This window comes from Esox lucius, chromosome 7 (assembly GCF_011004845.1).
Source record: "Esox lucius isolate fEsoLuc1 chromosome 7, fEsoLuc1.pri, whole genome shotgun sequence".
NCBI classification, from domain to species: domain Eukaryota; kingdom Metazoa; phylum Chordata; class Actinopteri; order Esociformes; family Esocidae; genus Esox; species Esox lucius.
This window is the reverse complement of record NC_047575.1, coordinates 28,957,720-28,981,705: the sequence shown is the minus strand read 5'-3', so window position 1 is coordinate 28,981,705 and position 23,986 is coordinate 28,957,720. Positions and strand designations below refer to the sequence as shown.

Sequence of the window (23,986 nt, the reverse complement as noted above, 5' to 3'; positions counted from 1 at the left end):
CAAGGACCGTGCAAGATGTGGTGAAATCACATGCGTATTTTGTCTGTTTTTGTATTGTACGTGAATGTTTTCATTTGTAAGAAGACAATCAGACATTAAAACACAAGCATGCAAGATACATTTATGGCAACAGTTTCCTTATAATATATGCAATCTTACGGTCAGAACTTTCATCTTAACATGTCTGTGAAGTATGAGCAGTATCTTAGTTGCTTTCTTGATCTGTATGTGCTTGCAGTCACTCACAGTAGTTAACGTTGTGTAGGCCGACTGAAAACTGGGGAACAAACTGCTTGTTGAGGTGGGTCCTGAACAATGGGCCCTGTTAACTCAATCACAGCATTCTCTTTTGATGTAAAGTTAATCAGCTCTCCAAAGCAGATAAGGTGGTAAGAGTTCATGTTGGGAAAAAAATACTTTATGGGATTCCACTCAGAGCATTACCCAATGGAGGTTTAGAATTCATGGCATGATCAATCACTGGGTCTGTAAATGACACCGGTGCTGATGCCAACAGGTAATCAAGATGTTGAAAGTCTAGTTTAACTATGAACTATGACCTTGCTACATATCAGACTGGGATCTTTTTAAGCTTGTGGAATAGTGCCCAGAAACTGGCTTTCCTATAATGTATTGTTATACAAAATCCAAGACTTGAGACAATAGAAAGTACAAATAAGAGATTGTGTGCTCAAAGGAACCAACTCATGATCACCACTGATTTCAGGAATTCCTCACAACAGTGATTCTATTGTGCTTGGTGGAGCACAACATTCAGTAGCTTTTCTACTCTTTTTCTAATAATGCAATTACAGGTAGACAAGCAAAAATAATATGTCCATCAAACATTTCTCAAGGAACATTCTTTGAACCTGCAGGAAGGAGGACATGGGGAGTCAGTGGTAAAATCAATACCTTGCCCTGCATAATTCAGAAGACCAATGGTCAAATCCTGCTTGCCCAGCACTCATATAGAGGACTGCAATTGGACATAATTTGTTTGGTTGGTTAGTAATTCAATAGGCTGCCTTACCTTGTCTGGCTCTAACAAGTTTGTGCCAGTTGGGGCACTAGCGAGTTAAACCAAGGAAGAAGGCTAGATAATGCATTCATTCCAGGATTTAGGGATCATGGTGTACACCTGTTTGTGCAAGCAGCTTAAGAACCAAAACAGCATTAAATGTGCTTTGTAACACACATCTCCACATTGATTGTCCTGAGTCTGCCTAGAGTTATTCCATTGAAGCAAGGCCTTATTTGATTGCACATCGCAAGATTTCAGAGGGGGAAAAAGGTGGTACTCATTTCACATCAGGGCTCTTCAGTCTAGAATGTAATCCATCTGTTTTCACCCAAACCCCAGTTCTACATATAACCCCATTAATCAACCAGCCAAATATTTGAATCAAGGACCATTGATCAGTTTAAGGCAGATCTTACATGATGGCTCACCAGGAACTGGGCTGGAGGCCTGTTTCACATTCCTTCTCAATCATGATCCACTGTTATATCTGAAGCAATTGGATATGGTGTGTAGCAAATGACACTTGCTGCGTCCCCCTTCGTCCCCTGGCCAACCACATGAGGCCAGTCTTCCATCTGAAAAGTTGAAAACAGTACTCACATGCTAAGGCTGGTGGTAACTAAGGCCCTACTCACCAGAGCCAGAAAACAACAAGCTCCTTTTTGTCTGTGGCAGTGATAAGATCCTATAGCAACTCTGATCTTTCAAAACTAGTGCCTAGTTGAGGTGGAGAAAAATATGGTATTGTTCAGTAAAAAGAACATGCCCAATCCCTTTTGTCATCACTGCTCCAGTAACATTCATTCCATTCCCCAGGATTGACCTGAACTAGCAAACTGCTTACAGTAGGTAAGACGCCACCAACGTCACTAAGTTTAATATTAACTTCTGGATCATAGAGCAACTCCAAGGACTCAAGCTAGTGTTACCACAGCAAAATATCATTGTCTAATATAAAACCACACAATGTCAGCAGTGTGAAAGACTTGTTTTATTTCCCACCCAAGAGTATACAAAATGGTATGCACTGCACTCCATGGATGATAGAGAACAATACTGACATGAACAATGAACAAAGTTCAAATACATTTATTTTACATTGACAGACAGTAAAAACACAAACAGCAATTTACAGGGCTGAAGGAGTTGGTGTAACTTGAGCAAAAACCTTCAATGAGATTGGTCAATTGGTACATTTCCGGAGATCTTACTTCGGGAAGGCCTGGGAGTTGAAGAACAAGCCACCAGACTGGAGCTTACATGACAGTTCTACAGATCAGGTAAGTATGAACCAGAGCTGTGGCTGCCGCTTGAGTGAAGCGTCGAGCGGATTTGTGAACCCCTATGAGATGCACAAAAGGTAGGAATGAGACTCATGGTCCAGATATTCTACAGTGCAATACTGAAGGAACTTCTGCTGTATGCAGTGCTTACATCCAGACACAGCCTTACAGGTTCAGAGATAAGCAGTGTCCTGGACAAAATTAGAGATTATACACTAAATTGGGGGATTAAACATTGGTTCTTCAAATATCCTTAATTCCTTGAAAAGCATTTGTACTGAAAAACATGTTTGGATTGTGAAACATGGACTAATTATCTAAATCCCTGGTATTTTCTGAACAAATATTATACAATCCCATGTCTTATACACAAAGGCAAGTGGTTTCTCCCATATCATAAACAAAGCTTCAAGTTCAGCATACAAATATTCACAGCCATACTAGAGTTCTGCCAAAATAATCCATTCACCTGATGTGGCATATCAAAAAGCTGTCGAACAGCAAGTTACTACAGATCTAATTCGCCTAATGGCAATACAGAGCACATAGGCACTAACCACAGTCATGACTCCAGCAACCACCCAGCCAGAGGGCGGAAGTGCTGAATGACACTGACTTGTGGTGTGAACAATGCACATAGGTGGATTAAGTCAGAGGCGGTTCTAACACGATTTTAATCTCTTCCTCGTGACCCATGCGAAATCCTGAGAACCATGCCAGTGTTGGCAGACTAGACAGTAACACTCAAAAGGGGACCACTGTCTTAAACAGCCTTTAGCCCTGCTAACAACAATCCCTATTGCCCCACCGATTTAGGGGAGACCAAATAACCATGATCACGTTTTCCTGGCGCCACTTAGACAAATTAAATCCACCTACTCAATCAGTAGGTGTGCCAAACCAAAAGTGTGTTAAACTTGAAACATTAGGATTTATTGAAGTTGTCAACAGAACCTCACCTAAACAGACTGAACTTCAACTTCCAAAGATCTAAAAATCAATGCATCCATAGTTTGACAGGATGGGCAGACAAGGCTGAAACCACCTGTGAATGACAGAAACATTGCAGTGAGGTTGAGAAAGGAAATCTGTAAAAAGTAATCAGTGACTACTGGTAGGACACTCATGGTTAAGTTTTAAATACCTAAAGTTCAGCATGCATCTCTGGTTCAAATCAACTAACATGAAAAATTACATCACTAGTCCACAAGCCCGCTCAGTTGTCAAGTCGACAAAACCGAATCATTAAACACAGACCTGTGGTGTGTACATAGGTGGCTGCATTTCAGCACATGACTTGTTGCCCCTGGAGACCACAGATTGCTCATAGTAAAAAGTATCTGCAGTCTGTCTCCAGTGGCAGTGCTGTGGGATCACTGCGTGAAGGACCAGCAGCAGGAGAGCCTGACAGGCCCCCTTTGAAAGTGATCCAACCAGAATGAAGTGCCTCACCTACCCATCATCCCAGAATGCCAGAAGTTCCAGACCTGAAAGCATTAGGAACAATCAATGACAATTCCTTGGGGTATATTTTCAGTTACCATAGGGGATAAGTGTTTCTAATAGATCCCCCAGCATGGGACTGGTAAGATCCACCAGAATGAGGTTTACTTTATGGTCAATTCCACAGCAAATCAGGAACTGAGTATCCCAAAAGCCTTGGTATATGACCACTCACTAATGACGAAGCAATGAAACAAAGGCCAGGGTTATAGCTTACTTGTAATAGGAGGCCCATTCAGAATGGTTCAGTTTAGACCCTTCTTGGAATATCTGAAACAAGAGAAGTTGTTAGACACCAGGGCACATTATGACCAATGTAAAAGAACAAAAGACTGCTAGGGCATGATCACGGTGGGGCATTGAGAGCAAAGGTCCTCAGAACAAACCAAGGCTGTAGACATGCCTAGAATCAGATGCCAAGGACAGTTGCTCCAAATGTGTTATGAAGCGAGAAGACTGGTGAGAGCTGGCAGCAGGTTGCAGAAACTGACACGTTGCATAATTGATTACCAGAAATTCTGAATTACTACATTTTAATAGCTTGCCACACTAGTCTGACTACTTCAATACAGCAAACATCAATGTTGAAACCAAAAAAAGTACACTCAGCCCAATGTTCCATGAGCGTTCAGCTTGAGGTCATTGAACTTATGAGCAGTGACAGTGTGTCTGTGGCTAGATTTACAAGAGACAAGAACATACTCACGTTCCAACCACTTCAGGCAGACCACTCAACACTTGAGACTGGGGAGGACTGTGACAAGAAAACAAAAAGTACATTAATAGCATATACCTGAAATTGAATTCTGAAAACTTGCGGGGAAGATGACCATTTGTCTCGACAGATATACCAGGACTGCATGCACTGACGAGCATGAGACCAACGATGCCAGATACCGAGTTATTCTTGCACTGACTAATGAACAGATCAACCGGAGCAGCGGCTGCCTGCAGATACCATGCAGTGCGGTAGTCTCCCCCCCACAGACCCCCAGCTAAGAGATTTCAGGCCAAGTATAATCAACTGATTAGGCTCCACACCACAGACTCTTATGCCATCATACAGGCTTGACTGTCCTAGCATGAAGCAGCCCCATTGTGGCCAAGTCTAATCACTTGTCTGACAACCAACCATGTGAGATCATGGATATGCCAATGCAGCCCACCCAGTCATCCACATTTCAATGGCAGATGTCTTTAATGGTGAGATCCATACAGAAATACCACTCAGTTGTGCTGTAACCATATAAATACTAACCACAAAGGACATGGGAATCTTGACTTGAGCACCATCTTGTGGCCATTCGGCAGACCTGCAGCAAATAAGGACCAACATTAGACAGATGCATGGTTTAACAGTACAATTGAGCAAGCTTGTACTGCAGTAATATCCCTCAAGGCTAATGGTAGTAGCCATGAGAGTAAAGCGAAACCACAGAGTCATTCTTTGAGGCATTTCCAACGACTAGGGCCCACAGTGAGGAGTCTGTCGGGATAGGCCTCAGTCACGCACAGGAAGGTGTAAAACCGGCATCAGTCATTCCATGGAGGACAGTAAGGGCACTGTCTGCAGGTTCACATGTACTTGTCCTAATCTGTCATCAGTCATTTCCTCACCTGGTCAACAGGCCTTAACTGATAACTAAGACTTACTTTTGGAACGAGTTTGAAATCCTGGTTTATAGTAGCACTTATGTAGCAGTAAAGTAAATTAACAAGTATTTAAAATGGACATTCATTCAATAGGTCCAAATAAAAAACAAATACTAACCAAGATAACACCACACCACTTCAGGAGACCATGCGCCATGCTCCAGGGAAAATGAGCACTACCACCTTGAGGCTGTTGGCCAAAGGACAGAATTAATATGATACCTACTAACATTCTTAGTGTGAATGTTTATTTCTGGTATGTTCAGAAAGGCAGAAGTCATTCACAATTCAGAGCAGTTGAACATTTAGCCAATCATCATGACATCAATAAAACAAGTTGGAGTCAAATAACTACATACCTCAGAAGTTTACTTGTATCAAGGAGCTTTAAGTGTTCCCTAGACAAGACAAGCACAGAGTTAACAAACATTAATTTACCACAAATACATTTAGTTTCACTATATCGATGTCCAGTCTCATAAGTAACACTGCTGCTGGGTGAGCACAGCAGTGGGTTGCAAGAAAATGGATTGCTATGAGCACTGCTTCAGACCTTAGGCCCACTGTGTCAAGGCCCTGACTGGCGCTGTGCTCGTAAAGGCCTCACGAGAAACCACGCGGTAAGACATACCACATGGCGAAGTCTCTTCTGGTGCGTGGTGTTCTGGCTTGAAGTAGGAAAGCCAAATCCTGCCGTTTTCTGCAATTGATCATGGAACAATTATAAATACATCACATTTAACCGGATAATTTACAGAGTAAAATTCTGCAGCTAAAATCCACGGAAATTGAAACGCCCTGCCCTAATTTGCGCAGCGAAGGCAAAAACGCATAACTTCAGTCACTAATTTCACTCCACAGTACTGCTCTATTAGCTAGCAACTTTAGATTAAATAAATAGACGATAACAAACCAGATTAAATAGTTCAACCTATTTGGTTTTGTTAATTGAGATGTATCGGGCCTCATTGTCATCACTCCAAGTAATCTGAATAGATGAAAGCAAACCCGAGAGCAATTTCGCCATGTAACATTAATGGAATCCGCCCACTGAATCTAGGAAACTCCATAATAGGCCACATGGCATTATATATAGCCAACCAGTTTTACTGTTATGTACTGCAGAATTTCTAACAAGACGTATACTCACAGGGTAGCCTGTCGCCACACTTTGCCCATCGAATAACTCTCCACAACGTTATACTACTGAATGTGATTATCAATTGAGTCATTGCGTTTAGCAATTTTAATGCTAGTTCACCGACTATCGGCCACGTGTCAGTGCACAGAAATTACATAACTGCCATTAATAACACGATACGTACGAATGTAATTAAACATACGTAGATGCACAAAATAAACAGATAACTTGAATCGTACCTTCATAATTACAGGGGAAACCACCGTCCAGAACCTCACTAGCCTGATGACTTCGAATCGGAAACGACCCTGAAGAACGAAGAAATAGGACCCTATAGTCCTCGGAATGGGTTTTTATACAACAACGCCGGAAGTCAACACTTTACGGCATACCAGCACAACCAATCATTTCTCCTCAAATGATGGTGCTTCCGGAAAATCTCCACTCTTTTTTTGGTAGCTATTCGAGGCTTCAATACCGTTTTTCTAGCCGCAGGATATTATGCTAGCAGCGCTAACTCAGATTTTCTTTATTTAAATAAAAGCCATCATTAAAATATATATGGCAATATACACTGAACAAAATCCTAAACGCAACACTTTTTTTGCCCCCATTTATCATGAGCTGAACTCAAAGATAAGATTTAGAATTGAACTCAAAGATACTCTAAGAATTTCTCTATGTACACAAAAGGCCTATTTCTCTCAAATATTGATCACAAATCTGTCTGAATCTGTGTTAGTGAGCACTTCTTTGCTGAGAAAATCCATCCACCTCACAGGTGTGGCATATCAAGATGCTGATTAGACAGCATGATTATTGCACAGGTGTGCCTTAGGTTGGCCACAATAAAAGGCCACTCTAAAATGTGCATTTCACTGTATTTCACTTCAATGGCTGTGCAAAGTTGCTGGATGTTGCAGGACCTGGAACACGCTGTCGTATATGCCGATCCAGAGCATCCCAAACATGCTCAATGTGTGTCATGTCCAGTGAGTATGCTGGCCATGCAAGAACTCGGTATAGTTAGTCCAATGTGGTTTAGGGTGGGAGGGAAAAGTTCAGTTTTTTTTGTTTCACAACAACCTATGCAAAATCCGGTGATTGGTTAGTCCCAGGCGATAGGCACGTGTGATTTGCATAAAGTCGAAAAATCTGAACCTTTTCTTCGCCTCTCACACTATTCACTATGGGGGCGATTGCTCAATTCTTTTCAGTGAAGGGAAGCGTGGCGAGCAATGGCTTGTTTGGCGATGGGTGAGATCAACATCATAAAACACGATCCCCTTACTCCAGTTCTCTAGGTTTCAATTCCATTGCCAGGGCAGTGATGGAATGAAATGTTGGGGATGTAAAGAGTACAATATAATGCAAGACATAAACACTCAAATGGCCTGAGGCAATATTTTTGTTCTCTACTTTATTGAATAGGATTAAAATTTCAAACATACAAATAGCACACTATTCGCCAGAGTAAAAAACAAAGGGGTAAGATAATACTTAAACACTTATAAAATAGATACCCTGTTTCCAAAAAAGTTAGGACTAGGTAAAATGCAAATAAAAACAGAAATGCAATGATATGCAAATAATTTCTTTATTTGAACCAGAACCAGAGAAATGTTATTGTGTTTGGAAAATTATATCCCCATTTGGAATTTGATGCCAGCAACACATTTCAAAAGAGCTGGGACAGGGGCATGTTTATTACTGTGTTTCATCCTGTTTTGGGGGTAAAAAGTTTTATGTTATGTGTTCCTGGAATCTCTAGCCTGTTGGACAACTAAAGTTCGATCCCAAATCATCCTCTGTTCGACAACCAAAGTTGATCGCAAATCAACATCTAAATACATGCTCTGTTTCTAAACATGAATATTCTGAATAATTTCAAAACTTAGTAACTATTCACCTCTGAATAGTCATGAAAAATTAATGGATTATGCATATTCTTGTCTGAGAAGGTTTGTTTGTCAGTGTACAAGGCTACAGCAGTTTTTTGGTTTTTCATTGTTCACTGCAATGGATCTATCTAGTATTGAATTCTGTACATATAAACGTTTGAATAAGCTAGGCTTGAAAATGTGGAGGCACATGCAATACAAAATAATGTATTGATTTAAGAGATTCTGGATTAAAAAACTAAAAGCAAATATTGTTTTTCATTATGGTATATGATTATGTGATAATAGGATAGTTTACTCTTGCTGTATAATGACTGATAATGTTATATGCTGGTGATGGACACTGACTATATACATGACTAAGTAATTATACGAATTGTCTGCCTTCTGGGCATAGGTGACTGACACGTGAATATAGAATCAAAGGACTTACCTTAAAGTAACTAATGATGCATTTCCACTGGTGCTTTACCCCGGTACCAGAGCTACATGGGTGATCTATTCTAATGTTGGCTCCACTACACATTTGGTACCAAGGACTTAAGGAGGAGCTCACGTGGGGAGGGAGGAGTAAACTATCAATGCGATTTGATTTTCTGGTAATGAAAAATAAAAGGCGATATTTTTCTGGTAGTAAAATAAACAATAATGTCATGCTCAGTTTGTTTACAATATGGCGTTTGAACTTAAGTAATAAAACTAATTTCTTCCTCAAAAAACCTGCGACCGGGGCTTGGCACCAAGTGAGTGCTGGGCTACTCGGCCATGGCCTAGTGGCCGACTGGCCCTGGCCCATTTAAGTGGAAACAGAAAAAAATCTGGACTTGAGGGTAAAACACCAGTTTGACAACAATAGAAACGCTACATAAGTAACTTAACGCCTTACTTTCTACAGCAAGTAATTAAGTAATGTAACTGCTCAACAGTTCAAGGTCTCCTTGGTCAAATTTTTCCTTTCATAATGCGCCAAATGTTTTCAAGGTTGACAGGTCTGGACTGCAGGAAGGGCAGTTTAGCACCCGGCCTCTTTTACTACGGAGCCATGCTGTTGTAATACATGCAGAATGTAATTTGGCATTGTGTGCTGATAACAAACCCTCTCCTTTTTAACCTGAAGGATGCTGCATCCATGATTCCCAAAAATAATTTCAAATTTTGATTTGTCAAACCACTAACTGTTTTCCACTTCACCTCAGTCCATCTTACATGAGAACGGGCCCAGAGAACATGTTGGTGTTTCTGGATCCTTTTCATATCTGGTTTCTTCTTTGCATGGTAGTTTTAACTTGCATTTGTGGATGCAGCGACAAAATGTGTTCATAGACAATGGTTTTCTGAAGTGTTTATGAGCCCAAGCAGTGTATTCTACTACAGAATACTAATGATACACTACCAATGATATAATTTACCGTAGATTGAGATCCCCAAACTCTGCAATTTTACTCAGAGAAATGTTATTTTTAATTGTTGCACTATTTGCACACGCAGTCTTTCACAGGGTGGTGAACCCCTCCCCATCTTTACTTCTGACAGACTCATAATCTCTGGGATGCACTTTTTATACCCAATCATGTTAATGACCTGTGGCCAATTAACCTAATAAGTTGTGAGATGTTTTGTTTGTATTATGTTTCCACTCTTTTGGTGCCACTGTTCCAGCTTGCTGGCATCAAAATCAAAGTGGGCATTTATTTTTCAAGGAACAATCAAATGTTTCAGTTTCAACATCTGATATGTTGTCTTTGTCCTATTTTCTATTGAATATAAGGTTTAAATTATTTGCACATCTTTGCATTCTGTTTTTATTTCCATTTAACACAGCATCCCAACTTTTTTGGAAACAGGATTGTAAGATAAAGAAGACAGTGCTGGATACTGTTAGAGCAACATTTTCCTGGATTCGAAAATGTACATAACTGGATAATCTAATTAACATGGTGTACACTTAGTGAGTATGGTCAATATTTGTAACCCTATCATAATTAAGGTTTTAAAAAAGCAAGGTTATGTGGTAGGTTTTGCAACTCCACAAATGTAATTATCTGTACAAAATCACCTGACCAAGATCATAACCTCAGACTAATTTAAATGCATAGCCTTTCCATCAGATGTTGGCCACATTCCGATTACTGTAAAAAAAAGACCTAAACATCCCCCCTATCGGTGTGCCTTCCACTTTGACATCCTTGTTATTTCCATGGTATATGTATTATTTTCAGAAATCAGGATTCACAAATGCTGACAAACGATCTCGGGACCCCTGTCCATATCATCCTATCTATTAAGATTTAAAGGGGCAAAACGGATCCTAGATCAACACTCATACTCTGAGAGGCTTTGTCACTGAGATCGCTTCCGCACACAGACGCATCCAGAACATACATAGTCTATGCTTCCACCTCAGCCTTGCACCCCTGCCTTCAATGACACCACCGTCACATAGTGGAATGACACCCTGGCCTCGTCATGTGGGAAGGAAATATTTAAAGAGTGAAACAGTGTTCGGACACTAAAACACACACAGGAATATAAATGTGCCATGTATTATTCCATATTAAAAGCTAATATTGATCTAGTCTTTGTAAAGTGAGCGGTGCAAAAATACACTTACAAAAGAAAAGGCACGATCATTCGGCCATTCGGTGCAAGAGTAAGGTGAAATCGGAGACAATATTCAGATTTTTTAACCAGAGAAACAGCAGATTTATGCAAACAATTGCCTGAGTGTTAAAAAAAGGAACAAAACACAGAGGGTGACATTTTCTTCACATGCAATCACATCCCCAGATGGTCAACACAGCAGCCGACAGGCAATGTGTTCAGAGGTACAAAACATTGTCCAGAAGAAAGATTAACATTCTTGTAGCATCCACAGTTGTGTTCACAGAAATAAAACAGCAGTATCAAACATTTAGCAAAGTCATTTCATGTCAAACCAAGAACATCTGCATGCATTGCTGTAATAATATCCAGATTTGAGTACAAAGGCAAACAGATTACAAAATGTCACAGGTTGCTTGTTGCGAGCTGTATATGCATTCAAGAGGCCAATTTGTTGACTGCCTGACCACTATAGGATTGACAAAGTGACTAAATTGGAACTTGGTGCCCAAAACAACTTGTCATTAGTAGGGGGAGGATAATGGACATGTAGCTAATAAGAGTTTGCATTTCATATATCACTGTCCACACCAGACCAGAGTGACTAGCACTCACCTAGAAAGGTAAAATAGTTTTTTTGTGAATTTGAACATTAAGTTCACCGTGGCTGGCCAATGAATTTGGAAAATTCCCATAGGAGATCTTCCTGAAATTAAGTTACTACTGTTTAAAGATAGAATGGGACGTTTAAAGACAAAGGCTGGAGAAAATAACACTATGGGTTAAATAGATTCTAAATCACAATTAAACAACTTACAATGATGTACAGTTACCCTTTATTTTGAAAGTCCCAATTTCAATCTGTAAAAGTTCTGTATATAGTAATAATATCAACAAGGTTTCAATAAACTATCTGTTGATAAGCAAGTGCTTGGTAACAGTGGTAGCTCTAGCTTTTTGAGGGCCCTAACCAACATTTTATTTGGGGCCCCCTCTCCCCTATCAGTCATGGGCTCCCTAGCAATTGATGCCCCCTTAGTGGTTGGGGGCCCTAGGCGACCGCTTATGTTGCTTATGCTTGGTGCTGGCCCTGCTTGGTCGGGAAAGGTTTAGGATAAAGATTAGAATAAGGTTTAGGGTAAGGTTTAGTAGATCATTTAAATGTTACTGACAGTACATAATATGTAGAGCATCTACAGAAACGCTTTTGGGACTCTCAAAATAAATTCTTACCTCATGTACTGTTCGTTATAGAAATTAAGCAATAAGGCCCATGTGGGTACAATTGGCCGTCAATAATTATTTCACATGATGAAAAGCTGAGTGCCTAGAGAAAGCCCTTAGCAGTGTTATGTTGGCCAAAAACCTTAAAGCCCAGAGGTGCCTTATTGCAATTATGAACTGGTTACCAACATAGTAAAGCAAACAAGTATTTGTTTACCATACCCATAGTACATTGTCTAATATACACACGGCTGAAGTGCTTTTTACAGCCAATGAGCATACAGGAAGAAAACTACCCAGTTTGTAATAGTTGTGAGCTGTTATGGATAGACATATAGTTGAAGTGTGAACACTAATAACCTGCACAATAAAATAAAAAAGTAGTAGTACATATTAAAATGATTATCTGTTGACTAAGAATTGGCATGATAAATATTTCACAATTAAAAGGACAATTTATCTGTCAATTTCACAGAAACACATACAGCACAAACATTTTTCTTTTGCCCTGCCATTTCTTAGACAACAGGTGCACGTGAACTGATACATTTCATATTTCATATATCAAAATACGCTTTAATTTTCAAAATGTGACGTGAGGTTTGAGAAATATTGTCTTCTCTTTGATTACACAGGGTTCTGGGACTAAACAATTTCAAATCTTACATGCCAGGACATTATCGACGAATTAGTTGTTCCGTGACAGCCCTCATGTCATTAATTATTAAACAGCTAATGTGGAAATGTAAAAATATAGATCTGTGGTAATATCCTGCCTCAGGCAATATCTTTGACAGTTGCCATTCGGCTGAATGGTTATCTTTTCCCCCATGACCCAAAGCCTCTCTCTGATCTTATCAGACTTTGAGTTTAATGTTTGAACTGGTTCAATAGCACACAGCACTTGGGTGCACATTCTCCAAGGAGTTACTATACTGTGGGATAGAAGGGTTATAGTCTACATTCATCTTACACATTGACTGGTGTGGCGCATATTTTACACTACAACTGAAATGCACAAGCAACGAGATACTTTGAGCTAGTATGTTAAAATGCTGGCCCGCTCCTTTCTCCTAGCCCAAACCCTTCATCACAGAATTAGGCATTTGCAATGGTCTGACAGAAGGCTGTCTTTAAAACACATTGTGTCTTTTGCCCACTTTTGCTAGCAAACATTGACTTCAGAGTAACAGCAGAGTTGTGTTGTAAACAATAAATGCTTTTTAGAGCTGAGTGTTGGAATTAAATAATCCACACCTATCTCCTGCAATTTGAACAAAAGCACATGCTCCCTCTGGGAAACCGGTGCCAGTAAACATATTGAATGTGCATGTCTGACCTAAAATGTCAAGTTCTGGGCAGCAAACATTGTGTTTGCCATTGTTTGCACACATGTGATATTGTTGAACGCACATCACATGCTTTTTTTCAACATAGCTGTAGGTGCAGTATTATGAGATAAGCCCTCAAGACACAGAACACAGACTGAAATAGTATGAGTCATAATCCCCTTAAAACTTTACGGCACAACTGGAGCGTCTCTTTCAGGTTTTTACACCAATCATTTCTTCCACAGGGAATCATCAGGTCTACATTAAATAAGGTTGGTGTTTTGTGAAGGCTTACACCACCTCGCCGTTTTCATAATCGTGTCTATAGGACAAGTTACTTTTATCAACATCGGCTATATATAAGCACAGATGTTTCTTTTTGGATAGTGGTTACTGAAGCAAATATGTTGACAAATGTCACCTTTTCCTGATGAGATTCACATGGTTGTCAAAAGCCTAGCCGTAGGTAAACCTAAACAAAACGCAGGCCTTATTTGAAGCAATTTTGAAATTCCTTGTGGAATAAATGAACAGTGGAAAGCCAAACGAACCAGTATCACATTTTGCCACCAGGCTTTATGGGGACAATGACGAGTTGACTGATTCAGTCTATTACCAGAAGGGGATGGGAGATAAGGGGTGAGCGTAACATTTTGGGAGAACAAATCCAGAAAACAACAACTGTGATTTGGTAAATATCTCCAGAAAAGGGGACGCTGTAGTGTATATTGGTCGGTCGAGGCTCAACTCTTGTCGACAGGATGTAGGGATGGGAAGAGCCTGGCAAAATAATAGGTAGTGGTGAGGGGACATTAGTCGTTGAATGTTGTACCAGGAAGTTCGTTAGTCAGGGTATGCCAGCGCTCAATTTTCTTGTCCTTGTTTTTGAGACAGTCAAACCAGTGTTTGAGCCTCTCCCCGTTGGCACTGATGCCCAGGGACACGCCACCTTAAAGTGGGTATGGAAGAGAGATAGGACACAGCACTCATAAGGGTTAGAACACAACAGACATCTAGACCATGGAACTAACATAACACCCAAATATCCTTCACATTTGTTACAATACCCTTATAAATGGTCTCTTACAGAACCATTTTTATTTATTTTATTTAATCAGGTTTAGCCTCATTTAGATTCTTTAATCAGGTTTAGCCTCATTTACTTTTCCAAGAGGGACCTGGCCAAAAACAGCTGCACACAGAAGTTTAATACAATCATAAAAGCACATATTACCACAATTGCTCTTAATAAATACATTGTTAGAACTTCATGTACAGCCGCCCATATCTTTATGCAGAATAGATTTGATAATAGATTTAAAATCGTTCAATGTAACCAGATTTTTTAATTTTTAAATGTTTTGTAGTTCATTCCAGGTACATGGAGAACAGTGCTGGAATGCTTTTTTAATTTCAGTTCAGTTTGGGCCTAAAGAAAATACTGGATTCATTATTACTCTCCTGGACAGTGTAAGAACAAAGGTAAAATGGGAGCTGCCTAAGAATGGCCTTGTAAATGCAAATGTACCAATGGCTTAATTTCCCTAGAGCTAATGAAGGCCGGCCCACTTTCATTGAAAGGGCACCGTGACGAGTGAGTGTGTAACAAACCTCAGCGCCCCATGGTACACAGTGTCAAGCATACAACATCACATTAACCTTACAATAATCCAGCCTCTTATAGGTCATGAGGACTGAGCCTTGTTAGCACCCTGGAAACAAATAGGTACACCTTGGCTAAAGTGGACGAGTGAACAAATAAAACTCACGATGAGTTCTGGGGACTCTGGAGAGGTGCATCAACACCCATAGGACTGGAGCATCCCAGGCTGAGGCGGGGCAGGAGTGTTACCGGTGTGGGTGACATTACGACGTGCAGCCGAACACAAAGTGTTGGACTGACATGTTCGTGTTACTACGCTTGGTGACAGGTCACTGGCTTAGTGCTTACCTATGAAGTCGTTGGACTTGCCAATGTCATAATCCCACACTGTCACCTCCAGGGTCTTCTTGCTGAGATCAGCGTATTTGATTTCATAGAAGAACTCCTACAAAAGGAAAGATAAATAAAAACATTGAAAAATAAATTGACTGGTCATAAAGCTTCATACATGCAGCAAGGTTATCCCGTAAAAGAAACACAACGTCACAGGGATCCTATATTAAGAATATTTAAGCACACACCCATACCAGAGCTTTAGACCGTTTCTAAAATGTTCAATGGTTGTTTTCAATATAATCTACTCATCCATCGTGGCTGCTGAGTGCTTTGGCTGTCTGTCTATAATGCAAACAAACTGTCACTCAGTGAATGGAGGAAACATAAAACCTTGACTCGATGACAATTACTGGGAAAATTCTCTGGATGTTTTTGGATCCAAATAATCTTTTTGAGGAAACAGTGTCTTTTGGGGGAATTGTTTTATTTGAATTCTTTATAGGGCAATCTATAGGAATAGTCACTTCATCTAAACTGCTGAACCAGTTGTCCTCTGAGCACCTTAGAGAACATGGCCCAGTGGTGCCAAGTGAAATGGTTGGATTATCAAAGGGATTTATGATGTCAGAGAGAAAAGGCTTCATTTAAATAGTGGAGATCGAGAAAATGGAGGAATATATAGTTAGTCCTTCCTCACCTCATTAAACTCTGGGTTGAGGGTCTTTTTCTTCACAGCAGTCTTGTGCTTTGACTTTTTGTTTTCGTCAGGCTTCAGGTACCTGCAGACAAGGCATAAAGCAGTATTTTTTTAAACAGCAATTCTTCCTGCACTCTGTTTTTTTTTCTGGAATCTGTTATGAAATAATGCTTGTCAGTGTTTGGCACTGAATGATAAGGTATTGTAGATGAATGTAAAATGAAATGAATCTTGTGCTGCACACTACAATAGAGAAGCAGTCAGGAGATTCAATCAAGGAACGCAGAACTTGAAAATGCCTCATATCTGTCAGCTCTAATGAATCCAGTATGTATGACAAATGCAAATCTAGTGATATCACATGGGACATAACATTTTGAAATCAAGTGATATCACATGGCACATAACATTCTCAAATCTAGTGATAACACATGGGACATAACATTTTAAAATCAAGTGATATCACATGGCACACAACATTTCCAATATCGAAAAGGATGAGGAAAGGAATGAAATCATTGAAATGGTATGACGCTGCAAAAATGTTTTAACAGTTCCTCCACCAGAGGGTGCTGTGGCATTATATTTCACTGACAATGGGCGGCACACAGGTCAGAACTGAGAAAGCTGTTGCCACAGTGAATGACTGTCCATGGTTAGCGAGGTAGACGATCATACTAAATAAACCTAGAAAAGAATGGCGCTGGGTAGTTTGAGGCTAGAGGCTAATGTTGTGTCCCAAGAACCACCCTCTTCCCTATAGGACTTTAGTTGATACGGTACACTTGGACTGCACTCTAGGTCCAGCTCTTATGTACAAAATCAATGTAACCATATTGCAACGCTCCCGAATAGAAGGCGGCAAAATGAAACGGAAAAGAATCAGTGCAAAAAGCAATTACAATGGCCTCCCTCAACAGCAGAGTTACTTTTGAACTGTGTGTGCTGACAATAAACAGTGACAGAATCTGGAGAGTATCAGCCATGTTTAGAATGTTTTCAAATGTTTCAAACAGTTTAAAAGATTTTAGGACTCCAGTACTTAACTCAGTCAGGGTTAGGGGGCGGATGAAGATGGAGCCAACTTGTCTGTTCTCAAACCAGAGAACAGACAAGTTGGCTGGCATCTCTTGCTTTAACCAAGTAACATAGGACCTCTAGAAGTTTCTGATCAAATAGTTCTAGCCCCATACAAAAGTCACTCTAACCAACTTAGTCCACTTGAAGAATAGAATGCATTCAGCGTGAAAAATGTAGTTCTCAACAGTGCCTAAGGAAAAATATGGGGTTAAATAATATGCTTCTATGCCCTTTAATACATTGTTCTCATCCATGGCAGGAAAGACAGGGATTTTCTCTGAACCCTATTATAGACCATAGCTGCCTGTAGCTCCTCAGGCTGAGGAATTCTATTTGCTGCTAGAAACCTCATTTGAGCTCAGAGGGAATCCCATTTGCAGGGCCCTGAGTGAAGAAAAAACAGATCTCCAGAATCCAGTCAATCAATTAATTGTACGATTCCCATAAGTGCTGAGAGTTGATGTGCTCATATTCAGTTGTTGTGAAAGATGAATGACTCTATGCTACTGGATTCCAATGGAGGCAGGTGTCTAGTTCTTTTATTTTAATCTTGAAGAATCTTGTTACATGGTAATAATCCTGAAAACTGTGAAAATATACTGTATATAGTATATATAGTGCCTTGCAAAAATATTCAAACCCTAGACCAAATCTCAAATTTTAATGAATTACATTTAAATGTTTAATGAGCATTGAAATGTTGTGTTTATTTTAGAACACTGACACTCAAAATCAAAAATGTTGGTACATTTATTTAGATTTTATGTAGAAAAATATTTGCAAGAAACATACAAACCAAAATATTTTGCTTGTATAAGTATTCAATCCTTGTGGTCTTGAAGCTCCCAGTTCATACAGATGAAAGAAATGAGGACAGTTACCTTCATTGGCCTCCAACTGAGAACCATTAAAGCTGCTGTCACATTTTCTGGTTAAAATAACAACAGTCCTAATTTGCCGCTTTTTATCCACCAGACTGCTTTTTGTTCTGGCATAATGGCACCCCTAAATCCAGCAAGGTAACTAATGACCGAAGTTCTAACCTTTTCAATAACACGAGAAACTGTCTAGCGCCGATTCCTGTCAACGATGAAATTAAATCCAGCAACTTTCCAGTTACTGGCCAGCCACTTCATTGTCTTTCAAAATGGTTTAGAAATGTACAAGCGTGGCTTACATACCCTCAGGCACACACCCATTATATCTCTACAGATACCAGTCCAAGTCACAACACTATGTCAAAGTGTTGTGACTTGGACAGGTATGTAAGCCTGCTGGTCGTGAGACTGTTACCTTGCTAAGCTAAAACTAGATATTAGCTAAAACATCTTACAAAAGAGAGCAACTACCCCTGGGCACTATGGTTAAGCTGTGTCCAGGATTTAAACACAGTTGCAATGACAGTGAAGGACAGTCAATTCCTTCCATGAAGGAATTGACTTTGATCATGGCACATCAGGTCTGTGTTGTGAGATATTAAAGGCGCAGTAAATCAACTTTTGCAGTTCTCCAGTTATTTTTGGTACTTTTGATTGCGTTGGTATTTTGATAAATGTCGGTTCATGCATATTTCGCTTATTCATTTCTAGGATTTTCTAGACGTGATCAAAACATATACCTATTTAAGTAGATACATTTTGCTTATTGAATTCTCCCAATAGAGATTATCTCCCTGTGAATTATCCTGCGAATTCAAGTGGAATAACAACAAATATCCACAGTGAGTCTAAATCCTAAAGTGCTTGAAGTCATTTTTATACTCTCTCTCTTATACTCTCTAGTCTCTTTATGCACTAAACTCTTTCACTCATGTCGAGCAGTGAGCTAGCGCAAGTGCAGCATATTCTGGTTAGGCTATATTGCTCTCCCTCTACTAATGTGTTTTGATAAAACTTAGTGAAATAATGATTGTCTGTTGCAGCGAAAAAACAATATTGTGGAACCTCAATTTATTGTGGTACATACCGTATATATTTTATGTGATAAATATCAGTTGCAGGTTTTGAAGTTAGCCATTTCTAACAAATCCATCGACAGCTCATGGGCTTACTGCACAAGCCAATGAGCCAACTTTGGAGGGGGAATCCCAAATGCCTCATGCCTATTTGAACTACAACAAAAAGTGTCATTTTAAGTGAAACCTAAACCTGTTCTTGACACTATCAGCTGTGCCACCACTGGAAAAACAAATGCTGAAATCTGTTTTACCTAAATCAACAAATAAGATGACCAAGCATTGGGGTTTAGTGTCCCATCACTACTATTCCCACTATTAATGATTATACATGTGTGTCACTCAAACTGTGTTTACTTCCTGCATCGCCCTTGCCTCTGAACTCATTTCTGCTGTTCTCATGTAACCACACCTCCAAAATTCCATGGAGCCTGCTTCTGAAGAATAGTAGTGTTGACGCCACTTTCTAGAGCCGTACCGTTCAAAATAATGTCTGAGTTGGACCGCTACTGTCCAGAAGACAATGCATAGTTTGCAGAACCATATATCAGAATGAACTAACGAAGAACTTCAACAGATAGAAGCCAAGCCAGCACAGGGAAAAATAGCAACAGATCTTACATAATTGTTTATTCATTTTTCAAATCCATATTTTAGTTTTTATAGCAATGCAGCTTGTGTAGACAAGCAAAAGATGACAAGCCTATTTCTTTTTGTCAATGAACAACACTGGCAAAGTACCACGGCTCAAGTAAGTAGTCCTTTATCTTCATTTTTCCCGTAAGGCCCACTGAAAACGTTTTAGTGTGAAGAAGTTTATGTGGAGATGTTTTAGAACACGTTTTGGGGTGAGTCTAACCACTGCAGTACATGGCTTGTGCAAACAACTATGCAGCCAAATAAATCTCAGAAATAGAATTTTGGCCAGAACAACTGTCTGGATGATGGCTTAACGTAAAAAATGTCAAAACAGAAATATCCCTTGAACGTTCTGTCAAATTTTGCACTGCATGTGGAGTCATTGCTGTTGTATTGTCTGTGATGACATGGTTTTTGTCAGTTTGACATGTGACTGTTTGTGTGACATCGAAGTGTTATGTATATTAATGAGGATAAAGTGCATGGCCGTGGCGTCAGCTGAACTGTCTGAATAGGCATTAAAGCTAAGAATGAATGAGTCAGAGGGAATACATTTTCTTTATTAACTAATATTAAAATTGTCAAAACTGACAATTTGGAGGCCCTCGGAGAGAGCTAACCCAATCCCTTTTAACACTGACTATATTAAAGTATCAAACCCCTTAAACTCACACTATATTAAAGCATTTATGAGTCTCTATTCTCACCAGTGTGCGATGTTACAAGCTTGGTGTGCTTGTCTTATATTCCCCTCTCTACAAGTAACTCTCAGTGGGACCACTGTCCACAACTGTGGCAAGTGTGTGTCTACGTGTGTGTGTGTGTACAACACAGCCACAGGCTCAGTACAGATGCCCAGCTTAACAACAAGGGGTTCAGCTGTGCTGCCTCCAGCCTTTTAGAAGATATAAAACGTTGATATAAAACGAGCAGTATTCAATACATTTCAGACCCTCAAAACAATACATTCAGACACTAATTGAGTTCCTTGCCCATTTGCAGTGGCAAATCCCCAAATGCTGATGAGCTTTGTGCATAGGAATATGCAGTACTGGTTTTGAGTGCTCAGTGTCCAGAAGCCTTCTGAAGCAAGATAACCACGACATAGACATTGGGTGCGTGTGGACAGCAGAATCATTGCAGAAACTGCACTATTAAACAGAGTATACTCCTCCAGCATGTCCCCAATAACTCCCTGTTTTAAGGGTAATAGGTTGCCATTTGGAACACAACCCTCATCATCAGAGAGACTGTGAAACTATTAAGTGGGCTGGGAGTCTTTCAGGCTTGGGGGAGTGGTTCTCCATCGCTGGAACTGCTGTCCTCTCTGCCAATGATAGTTCTTCTCTCGTTTTTGTGGAGTTCATGCCAGAGACATGTATTAATTGCCCTTCCATCATTCATTGAGATGAATGAAATACAGTACTGGGGTGATTAAATGAACACAGATTCATAATTGTAGCCCTCAGCATGACCTCTTTCATGTTGGAGAGCAATCACTATTGAAACGTTACTACTGCTGCTAGCTGTTCTAGCCCACGGACTATATACACTGGTATGCTGGCAATATAATAATGATTGCCAGTAAGAATCATGTCAGTATGAACAATATTTTAGTTTTTCAGAATTTCTGCATCATTATGACTATATGTTATGACTATACTCAAAAGTGATATTGGCCAATAGGAGATGTGAGATGCATCTTTAGAAGAAATAATAAGATTTCACTAGAAGAAATCATAAAGGATTGGTTCCTACAAAAATCCTATTAAGAAAACTATACAATGACTAGTAGCAAACTGCTCAAATTCTTCAATGTTTGAGCAGTGCCCTCCACTAAGTCATCACTTACCAAGAATTCTGGATTCAGATGTGGACCTTTCATTGGAAACACTTAACAGTCCAGAAATCCTTTTCTAACCTTTCCAGGGTGCCTTTTCTCTGTCCGGGGTAGCTGTCTTGCTGGAGGACCAGCAAATCTTGAACAGAGGCTTTGAGTACCAGAGGCAAAGCTACCCCACGGCATTGTTGTACCTCCACCACCATTGTGGGCAATATTTAATTAATTTGGAAAAACACAAGAAAGACAGATTTTCAAAGAAAAACTTCTAAACATGCATAAATACTTGGAAAGAGGAAATGGTTCTGTGGAGCAATTCAGAAAACTTTGAGGGCTTTGAGGTTGGTTCTGGCACTGTGGACCTTCAATGTGTGCCATACATAATGAAATGAGTAACTTATCAGGTGTTTTAGAGTCAAGTATTGAACCGAGTACAGGACAACAACCCCATTCAAGTGCATTTTGCAGCAATTTGATAATTTTAAGTGAGCCACTTTGTCCATTTAAAGGTACAGCAAGCACATTAACAGCTATAAAAAAACATTTTTACAGTGCCCCTTTAAGTTGACAAAAATAAAATGTCATAACTTAATTTTGTGATAAATTATTATTATAATATTTAAATGTATTTGAGAATAACTAATGAATTATTAAAATGGAAGACATTTGTAAAAATCGGTCTGGAGTGAGTTTGTTTAGCAACGTGTGGCATCACGGAGTTGTGGGACAAACTCACGTTTTGACATAGGGGTCTGAAAAACCATTGGCGTCCATGGCGGCAAGGTGAGCACAACGGACAATTCCCACAACCAGGCCAGACTTTTGGGAGCTGTACTTGAGGGAGATCATAATACGTCCTCGCTCCTCCAGGGACTTGTCATCTGTTTTGTCGATCTGGAGAGGAAAAAGTGGGAACAAACAGTTGTCACAAAGAGCATAGTGGGTGGAGATGTCAGGAGGAGGTGTCAAAGCAAAATAGTTTTAAACGCTACAGCTCTGGAAAAAATTAAGACACTACTGCACCTTTTTCTTTCCTTTCCAAAAAAGTTGATGAAGGTTTTGAGTGTGGAACAGAAGGGTTAGAATTAAGAGACCACTGAAAATCGGACGCTTCTGTTCCTCACTCCCAAACTTCCTTTTCAACTTTTTTGGAAAGGATAGAAAAAGGTGCAGTGGTCTCTTTATTTTTTCATGAGCTGTATATTATATTCTTCATCTTGGCCTACACAACCATTATTAAGAACATCTGAATTCTTGGCGACTTTTCATTTGTTAGTTCAGTGGAGGACAACTTGCTTTTCTGAAATAACAGTGGATAAAATACACTTTTACAACTGCATGAGGGGACTTGAGGAAGAGTACATAGCAGCTCTACCAATTAGGATTCATGTTCAGGGTTTTGACAATGGCGTCTCCAAATAAAAAGGTTCATGGTAATCCAATTAAACACTGTGGCTTGATTTGAAATGTTGATTTACAAAGAACTCCTTTGTGCTTTTTTGTAGTTCTCAAAATGAAATCTTCATGCAATCACCATTAATATCAATTTCCCATTCATATCACTACATCCCACTACCCTGAATCTTCGACTGCTGTTTGACGGTTCTGATGTTTGTGTGGGTTAACCGAGTTGCCCCTCAGACAGTTTAAACCCATAGAGAGTGTGGTGGGGGAGTGAAGTGGAAAACAACCACGCAGCAGACAATTTGAAAAGATAAAATAGTCTTCTGAAACGGAGACCCTTTCAAGGTCTAAAGCGTTGTTGGGAGAGAATAAAACAACAACAAATCAAAATGCAGACCAAAGATTGAGGGCAATGGAATGAGAGATGGGGAAAGAGAAAGCATACAGAGGGAATACCTGAAGCAGTTAATTGGAAGATGGTTAATGTGGACAGATACAAATAACAAGCACGCTTTTCTGTGGTTGTTATATCCTCCGCTATACACTTTTTTTTCTTCATTATATTCATCATGTATTGTGAAGTTTACAAGCTATAGGAAAAGAGAATGTGCCAGCCCTAATCAAGTTGGATACAACTCTCTCTAAAGACCAAGTTCTAAGATAAACAGATCTGACCACAAAGCCTTTGTACATACGACCACACACTGGAGATTAAAATATTGTAGATTACCTTGGAAATTGGGTTAGGGGACACATTTTGCAAATTATAAGA

The 23,986-nt window shown here is 39.7% G+C and overlaps 1 protein-coding gene, 1 long non-coding RNA gene and 3 other non-coding genes across 7 annotated transcripts in view; all 5 read right to left on the bottom strand.

Moving 5' to 3' along the window:
- Positions 1-1,995: 1,995 nt before the first annotated feature.
- On the bottom strand, positions 1,996-6,977 carry LOC105010761. Of its 2 annotated transcripts, none has more exons than XR_828033.4 (10): positions 6,844-6,977; positions 6,095-6,163; positions 5,823-5,861; positions 5,582-5,653; positions 5,069-5,123; positions 4,517-4,564; positions 4,028-4,080; positions 3,760-3,794; positions 3,267-3,352; positions 1,996-2,366 (listed from the first exon to the last, which is right to left on the bottom strand). It is a non-coding gene; the product is annotated as an uncharacterized LOC105010761 (long non-coding RNA). The 2 variants fall into 2 exon arrangements; XR_828032.4 differs by having other exon boundaries at positions 3,764-3,794.
- On the bottom strand, positions 4,642-4,779 carry LOC114839607. The gene has a single exon (XR_003782003.1). It is a non-coding gene; the product is annotated as a small nucleolar RNA SNORA8 (small nucleolar RNA).
- On the bottom strand, positions 5,183-5,316 carry LOC114839608. The gene has a single exon (XR_003782004.1). It is a non-coding gene; the product is annotated as a small nucleolar RNA SNORA18 (small nucleolar RNA).
- Positions 5,720-5,790, bottom strand: LOC114839606. Its single transcript, XR_003782002.1, has one exon. It is a non-coding gene; the product is annotated as a small nucleolar RNA Z40 (small nucleolar RNA).
- Positions 6,978-9,174: 2,197 nt separating the features above from the next.
- The window catches only part of LOC117592724 (double C2-like domain-containing protein beta), a 118,519-nt gene continuing 103,707 nt past the window's right edge, over positions 9,175-23,986 (bottom strand). For both annotated transcript variants that reach the window (XM_034293315.1, XM_010870333.3), the window contains 4 exons: positions 22,547-22,704; positions 16,298-16,379; positions 15,613-15,709; positions 9,175-14,610 (listed from right to left, as the gene is read on the bottom strand). In XM_034293315.1, the coding sequence (XP_034149206.1) occupies positions 14,474-14,610; positions 15,613-15,709; positions 16,298-16,379; positions 22,547-22,704 (474 nt within the window). In that variant the 3' untranslated portion in view covers positions 9,175-14,473. The remainder of the gene's footprint in view (positions 14,611-15,612; positions 15,710-16,297; positions 16,380-22,546; positions 22,705-23,986) is intronic.